The sequence below is a fragment of the Camellia sinensis genome, chromosome 14 (genome assembly GCF_055761805.1).
Source record: "Camellia sinensis isolate YWXY chromosome 14, ASM5576180v1, whole genome shotgun sequence".
Lineage (NCBI taxonomy): Eukaryota > Viridiplantae > Streptophyta > Magnoliopsida > Ericales > Theaceae > Camellia > Camellia sinensis.
The window spans coordinates 19601688-19610568 of record NC_138974.1 but is presented as its reverse complement, the minus strand read 5'-3'; the positions used below and the strand labels follow the sequence as shown (position 1 = coordinate 19610568).

At 33.2% G+C, this 8881-nt stretch overlaps 1 protein-coding gene across 1 annotated transcript; it reads right to left on the bottom strand.

The window, feature by feature from the left end:
• Positions 1-3726: 3726 nt before the first annotated feature.
• Positions 3727-8561, bottom strand: LOC114277154 (uncharacterized). The gene is made up of 5 exons (XM_028219009.2): positions 8360-8561; positions 6677-6829; positions 4675-4745; positions 4486-4572; positions 3727-4394 (listed from the first exon to the last, which is right to left on the bottom strand). The coding sequence occupies exons 2-5, from the start codon at positions 6807-6809 to the stop codon at positions 4131-4133; spliced, it is 555 nt and encodes a 184-aa protein (XP_028074810.1). The 5' UTR covers positions 6810-6829; positions 8360-8561; the 3' UTR covers positions 3727-4130.
• Positions 8562-8881: the final 320 nt, after the last annotated feature.

Sequence of the window (8881 nt, the reverse complement as noted above, 5' to 3'; positions counted from 1 at the left end):
GCTAATTATAAATTAGAATGACAATTTATAAAAATAATGATAAAAAAAAAGTCATTAATTATTAATTTTTAGTGACATATATAAAAAATTATCACAAAAAAATTACTTTTAGCTAGGGGTGGGCGCAGGTCGGTTGCGGCCACGGAATCTCCGATCCGCCATCCGTCTGCCAAATTGGCGAATTGGAGAAAATCAATCCGTATTCGTCCGCCAATCCGGCGGATGTGGATTGAGCGGATTGGTGGTTTGGCGAATGGATGCGAATTGGTTTAGCGGTTTAAAATTTTATAAATTTTCAATATGATTCAACTTGTGCACTTCCTAAAAAAAAAAAAATAATAAAGTATTACAATCAATGACTTAAAAAAAATATTCAGTGTATTTGGTTTTAGTTTTTTGAATTAAGTTTTTTGAAAACTGAGTTTTTGATTTTCGTATTTTTTTGTTTTTAGTGAATATTTTTAAAATTTTAAACATTTTTTTTAATTTTTTTAGATGCACCTTACTTAGATGTATCTAAAAAGTAAAAAATTTGTGAAAAAATATTTTTAAAAATTAATAAATACATAAAAATATAAAAAAATATACTGAATTTTCGTTTTTTTTTTTGTATTTTTGGTATTTAGTGAATTTTTAAAAGATTTTTTTCAATTTTTTTTTATTTTTTAAGTATATTTATGTTAGGTATTTCTAAAAATTAAAAAATTTGCTCAAAATATTTAAAAAATTCAGTAAAAACAAAAAAACACGAAAAATAAGAAAGTAGAATTTTCTGAAAAGTGTTTTTGAAAAATGATAACCAAGCATAGTGATTACAATCATTGCATGTCTTATCTAAAGCAAGAAAGTTTGAAACTTTAGAATATCACAATCACTGCATGTCTCATCCACATACTACAATCACAGCATGTCTCATCCACATAAAGTATTACAATTTGTGGTTCTTAAAATATAAAAATAACTCAAACCACCAAAACCATGAACATAGCAATAGTAGAGATTGTATGTCTCTGTATTATTACATCTATATCTATTTTTTAAAACAAAAATCAACCAACATATATCATATTTTTTATTTATTATTTTTAAAGATAGATTTAAAAACTAAAAAATATAGATAAATAATACGTTTATTTTTTTCAATTCTAAAAAGATATTCAAGTTAAAAACTATTTTTCAACAGAATATTTAAATTCTTTTTTAATTGAAAACACAAACAGAATATTTAAACAAACTAAAAACACAGTCTTATAAATTACTAGGGGTGCTCGCGGTTTGGCAGTTCGATTGCGGCCAAAGGAATCTCAAATCCGTCATCCGTCCGCCAGATTGGCAAATTGGAGAAAATCAATCCACAACCATCCGCTCGTCATTACGCATCCATCCAAAATACGGCGGATCGGTTCGGTTCGATCGGTTTTGGCGGATCGGTATATTCGTTGCTCACCCCTACTTTTAGCAACAATTTTATTAAGACTTATTTTCAATAGGATTTGTTAAGTCCAACTATTAGGATCTGTTGATCGTTTATCCTTATTTTTTTAGTAAATATTATACCAAAAATCATTGAAGTTGGTATTATTTTATTTTTTTTGGTAAATGCGTTGGAGGCGTACGTTAATTTGATTCTTAATTTTTTAATTATGATAAATTTGATCATAAATTTTAAATTTTGTTTCAAACAAGAATAAGGGTGTCTATCGCCTTAAACACCGTATTAATAGCCTACAAATATGAAAATATTCTTAAGTTATAATTCTATTGATATGTATTTTTGAGACTCTTACAAGAGATTTCATGACGTATTTACCATCTTGGTGTTGGGAAATTATTTAAGTTGAATAATGGTGCATTTATTGTTGTTTCATATAAACATATTAATTGAAGTTTGTTCATGGTTATGGTAGTGCCATATAGATATTTTATTAAGAGAAATGATTTTTTCCCGAAATTTCCTCCCCCCGAATAGCTCGAAATTTAGAAGAGAGAGAGAGAAAGAGAGAGGAAGAGGAGGAGCTCCGCCCGATCGTCGCCGACCGTCACCTCGTCGCAGTCCCGCCGTTGCCTCCGCCTCTGCCTCGCAGCCCCCGCCTCTACCTCCACCCCCTGCCTCTAGCATTACTTATATGTTATTATGCAATTGATTTCTACACATATTCAATTCATGAGATGAGTCATATTTAAAAAAGACAAATAATCTCATAACCTTAATTTAGTTAGGGAAACATATGTTGACCGAAAATAATTCCGGTTGTTATGCATATCTTTTTCAATTTCAATGTAATGAATCTTAAAATTTTCTCTACTTGAACTTCATTCTCTCTCTTTTTCTGAATTAATTTAAAAAGTATTTTTTACATTTAAAGCAACATAGTTTTTCAATCCCTTTGATTCAATATCGAAACTGCATCACTTATTCCACACAATTAAGCTGTTTTTGGTTTACGAATTTAGAAAGAAAAATAAAAAAAAGTGTAAAATATAGATTAAATATAATTATATTTTACTTATCTTTTCTCTTTTTATTTTTAAATTTCTTCCCAAATCCGTAAACCAAACACAACAATAAAATTTTATTTTTGACTGCCTACTAACATGATTATGTATAACAGGGGAGTTGGGTGGCTGCCATACACACTGTTGTGCGACAAAATGAGCCCATTTTGATAATCCAACATGTTTACTTTTTTAGAGTACATTAAATAAAATATAATTATAAAAAATTAAATTAATAAGATATTAATAACTATTTTATTAAATCATTTGTATCTACAAAAAAAATGATAAGTCTAATTAGAAATATAAAATTAAATGCCAAAGTAATTTGATGAAAAGAATATCCAAGTCTGATTGACTTGATTTTTTACAAACATATTCTACTCGATATACTTTAAAAAATAAAATTCACATCATCAAAATAAATCCTAAAATAAGCCCAAACACAGTACCCAACACTCGTTTAACATCCTGACCATATGTAGGATTCATGAACAAACTCAGCTCGGCTCGTTAAGGGCACGGCTCGTTTACTAAACGAGCCGAGCTCGTTATCTTTATTTAAATAATATATAAATATATTATTTATATATTAAATAATATAAATAATATTTTTTATTTAAATAATATGAATAATATTAAAAAAAAATTATCAAGCTGAACTGAGCTCAGCTCGGGTTTCATTAATGTCGACGAGTCAAGCCGAGCTCGAGCCCAGTTTCTTATCGAGCAGACCTCGAGCTCAATAAATGAACTCGATAAGTAAACGAGCCTAACTTGAACTCAGCAAAACTCAACTCAGCTCGGTTCGTTTCGTTTACAGCCCTAACCATATGAAATAGTATTCAGTCGTTTATTACAGCAACATTACTTTTGAACTGCTTAGGCTTGGTTTGAGAAGTGGGTTGACTTTTTGACTTTTTGGCTTTTTTGGCTATTTTAGCCTGGGCTTAAAAGCTTGGTTTGGGAAGGACTTTTTGGCTTTTTTGAGTTTTTTTGTGAGAGAAGAATGTAATGATTATGGGTTGCATGTGATGTTTTGTTTGTTATGGCTAAAATAGCCTATTTTGTTTTTTGTGGCTAAAATAGCCAAAAAAGCCTGCAAACCCCCTTGCCAAACATAGGCTAAATTTGTTGGGTCATGTATTGTCCCACGGACAAATGTTTGTTTGACAATTCAAGATCAAACAAATTTAAACAGTTTAAAAGGTAGAATTGTCGGACATAAACTCTTTAAATCTTTTTTTGGCTCTATATTTCTAAACAAGAAGCACCAAAGACATCTGATACATCATCAAAATGGTAACCAAAATACACTTTTAGTTAGAAATAGGCCAATCTGTGCTTACATCAAGCCCATCCGCCCAAACACATTTTGGCCTTTTCTGAAGACCACACTATGACTGCATTTACAGCGCAAATGTAAACCCAATGAACCCATTGCAACGCCGCTCAAGGGCTGTGCAATCCTAAAATTGCATGACCAGTATCATTGATGTTTATGGAGAATCAATGATTCATCCAAATACCAAAGAATCTCAGATGACATTAAAAGAGTGAGGAAGAGGGGGGGGAAAAGGGAGGGAGAAAACCTTATCTGCTTCCAAACAAGAATTTTAAGAGTTATGGTGTTCTCAATGACGCTTTTTACCACCACCTTTCTTCTTTCCTTGGTTCTTTTTACCACCCTTTTTCTTCTTCCCTTCATTATCAAATGCGTAAGTATTGATATCACGTTCTTTAGGTGCAGACTGTTTCATCAAACGCTTCACATCCAGAACACCATTTCTGAAATGACCTTCAGTTGACTTCAGAACCATGTCTTCACGCTTGCGCTTCTCTCCTACTTTCTTAGTACCATTGCCAAGCTTCGCTCCAAATCGTCCAAGTATCAAATTCTAAATAAAATAAAAAATAGTTAGCACTGCCAGATTGCAAAAAGACAAGTAATATAGCTACAGACAAAACAACGCAACACAATCAAACAACCTCTTGGAGCGTTTTCTGGTCTCTTTCTTTCTGTTTCTTCATTGTAACTCGTGCTACACTTAGTGGTAACCTCTGCTTTTTGGGAGGCTGTGTCAAAGGAAAATGTGCTTAATAACAAGGTTTAAATAAATAAAAGTTTTAAACCAAGCTACGTCAAAAGAAAATATTGAAGGGACAAGTAGTTTTCACCTTTCCACCAAGAGCAACAACCTTCCTGTTTTCCAATTCCTTCCTCTCTCTCCATGTCATATGTGAGGGTACTGAAATGGCAAGATAGTAAGCAAACAGGCAAAGTTAACAGGGACACTACTCAACAGAATGCAACCTAAAAGCAAATGCAAACAATTCAACATTGTCACCATTGGGAAGAAACTATAGCCACAGATTGATTACATTCAAGCATGAAAGAAGTAGATCTACCATTAAATGATAAAAAAACTACAATGCATGATTTGATTTACTAGCCATCAGATATGTTTGTGTTAAAAACTAAATGATCTATCATTTGACAGCTTTAACTAACTACACAGTCCGAATAGCTTGTGTGAATTGTGAAAAAAAGGAAGACATTCACATCCATCAAAGTGTAATCACAAATTTACCCCAAAGTGCTCATAAGCAGGCATAAAATAGCCACATATAAGATAAATAGTATCATATTATCAATGAAATTTCTGGTCATACTCGCTTGTATAGATTATTAAGTGCATAATGGGTTGCATCAGGGACCAATCAACATGGCCTTGCCTCTGTGAGTTGGTACTGACAAAAACATCGCATACCTTCATATGGGAAGTGGTAATCTACTGTTGATGCATAGGAAAACATAAGCATTGCTGCGGGATAGATGACTACTATGAACCATGTACATGCTTAAAAGATAAAGACATTACATCATATGGACATGCTAACACAATTCCAAAAAAAATTGGTCATGACTCATGGATACAGTCAAGACATGATAACAAACTTACATGTCCGATGTATGCATTTATACATGAATGAATCTCTTCCTTTTTCTTTCTTTATTTTTTATGGTCAATACCTAAGATACAATGTGCTAGTTTGTACCATGCACTTCGCTCCAACACGCATGTCTCCATACATTGATGAAACTATCTCAGAACTTTGTCCAAAGATCCATACTTATACATTGACGAAACCGTCTCAGCAGTGTCGTTTTGAAGGGGTGTATAGCTTTATATTTCCCTGAAACCTAGTAAGGCTAAAATTACGATTTTTGTTGCAGGTCTTTTGTTGCTCTCAACGACAATCATCTCAATAAACCTACTTACATTCTTAGACCAAGTTAGTTTTGTGAGTCATTAGTGATTTTACATATATGAAGGGCTTCATAGGGAAAACCTTAAAAAGCACATCATAATGACCTTGTTGAGGTTTTCAATATGATATAAAATTGCTTTGGCCACTAATCTAGTCAAACGTCCAAAAGTTAAATTGAAATGAAGTTCAACTCCAAAAAATAGCTAATAGGAAATACTTAATTATTCATGGAAAGGTAGTAAAATCTCCAATATAAGGCCTGGCCTCATGGCCTCCACAAGGATTTAGAACCTCATAAGTAAAATAAGATGTATCAAAATTTTGCGTAAGTGGTAGCTACTAGAACTGATTTCTTCAGTAGCTTATATCAGAAAAGATGGTGGCTAGGTGTTTTCCAGATCACATCAACAGAAAATTCAGTTTCACAAAGTGAGATTGTTAACAGAACTCGAAATTATTCATTTTATGCAAATACAAGCTTAGAAAAGCTATTTGCAAAAAAATTTCCCCATGAAGCTCTTTCCACCACGGCAAGCCATGGTTAATAAGCCATTGTGGAAATTACAAAAAAAATAAGTGAATAAGGTTATTACAAACATAGCAGCAGAGGTCAAAGATTTGTGTTCATATTGAAGGAGTAACAGGCACAGCAATGGTGTACTTTTCTGTGCAAGGAATCAAATGTCAATCCAAGCAAGTTAAGTTACATTAATTGGATTCATCTCATTGGTTACTTCCACAAAATCCTCTAAATTTTGTCCTTTCACATTCCACAAATGGTGACAATGCAATACACAGCCTTAAATCCCTCTCAATAATACACACACACGAAACCACATCAGGTGAGCTATTTAAACACAGATTTTATATTAGTTGAATGTGAAGTGTAAGAGACAAAAGGTAGTACCTAAAGATTCAATATCTTTCATAATGGACTTCATGTCCATTTTCTGGTCCTTGAAATCCATATAATTTGTTGGTGTTGCTGTTGTTGATGATGATCCTCCTCCTCCTCTACCCATTTGCTTTTTCTTAGACATTTTTGCACTGTTCGATTCAGCTGCAAAGAATAACCAAAAAAACAAGTTGTTGAAGGCAATTCATAAAATCCACAAAATGGACATGATTTACACAGTATCTCTAGATCATAGTTGTCAAAATTGAAAAGGAGAAGAAGAGTCTGAGCATCCATAGTGGGCTGCCAAAGGAGCTGTCATTGCCAAATTTGGGCAAGAGTTAACAAAAACAGGTCTCTAGTGGCATCCTATATTGGCCGCCACATTATAACAATGCCAAAGCTTGTGCCAAATTTAGCACAGGCTTTGGCAATGCTTTCCTTCCTTCCCAACTGCTTTCCTTCCTTCCCTGCTTCCTTTCCTCATCCTTTCCCAACAAAAACTCCCCCAAACAGAAAATAATATTTTTAAGGGCAAATTTTACTTAAACCTCCTTGTGGCCCATGTGTGGATCACACCCTCTCATTTAGAAATAACTACATAACCCCCATATACTCTATGGACTAAAACGTACAGTTGCAAATTCTGTTTAAACTAACTGGAGATGTAATACACACCTCTTTTGAATGTGGGTATGAACACAACAATTTTTTGAAACTAAAATACCATTACATTTTCTTAAAATAACTAAAGTGCCATTCTACTTTTCTATGGATCTTCTCTCCAGTAAACTCTCTATTCAGCAAATTCTTTTTGAAAAAAGTATATCCAGCTGCTAAAGACAATAAAAAAGAGAAGATTTTACATTCTTCTTTACGAGAGTGCAAAATAGTGGCAAACAATCATAGGAATTTCAATAGTTCAAAAAAAAAAAAAAAATCATAGGAATTTCAATACCCCATGGTACTTCTGCTGCCCAAGGAAGCCCCAAAAAATCTTGATTTCATTACCTATGATGGTGGGTTTGATTTCTTTGTTCAATTTTTGTTCATGGTTGTGGGTTTGATTGCCTTGATTGTGTTATGAACTTTAGTTGAATTATGGTAGGCTTTTCTCTCTGGACTGGTTTAGCAAAGGGTGACTAATCTTGATTTGATTACCTGTGGTGATAGGTTTGATTTCTTTGTTCAATTTTTATAGAATCTCTGGTTGATTGGTTTAATTACCTTGCTTATGTTATGACTATAGATTGAATACAGAATTTTCACTGGACCGGCTTTCCGATGATCACCAGCAATGGTCTTGCTTCCACTTTCCTCCACCATGGCAGTTTTGTTCCCCATTTCGGTGGGCCAAAACAGTGGCCAGCACCTTGCCCTTCTTCCTCCCAACTATCTGTGTCTCCTTGTCTCTTTCATTGACCATTGTGGCGAGTAATCCTTATATACAGGGTTAAAATAGACTGAAACAAAATTCAGTCTTATTTTGCCCTATTGTTTTTTAACAAAATTCACCACAAAAAAAAAAAAAAACTAACTAACAGGCTGAAAAATCACAACAACAACAACAATAATCAAGCAATTTCAAACATATATCAAGCAATATTAAACAAATGTCAAGCAATCTCAACTAATCTCAAGAAAATTTGAAGCAATTCTCCATCATCAGAAAGACGATTTCAGAAAAATAAATACCTGGATTTCAAGCTGCGTGATGGATTTCAACAATCCCAAGCGATTTGGAGGGGTTTCTCAGGTGGATCGAAGATAGAGATCCAAAGGGTTTACGGTTTTGAGAGAGATAGAGAGACAATCCCTACAAAAATGATTAGAGCTAAAAAAATCGGCTCGTAATCTGAATCGGTTTGACTAGCTCGGCGTTTTTATAGTAAGAGCTTAAGGGTTGTTTTGGGAAGATGGTAAAAAGTGATTTTTTGGCTTTTAACCAAGTTTTTGGCTTTTTTAGATAAATGATTTGGGAAGTTGGTAAAAAGTGACTTTTGACTTTTTTGATTAATATTTGTTTATGATGTCAAATCATAATAAAATGACTAAACTACCCCTATTTATTTAAAATATTTACAACTGAACCTATGTAATACATTGTGACCCACGAGGGGTAAAATTGTAATTTCACCGTTGGCTAAAAACCAACTTGCCAAATGAAAAAAAAGTCAAAAAAGCCAACTTTTGACTTTTGCTACTAACCAAAAAAAG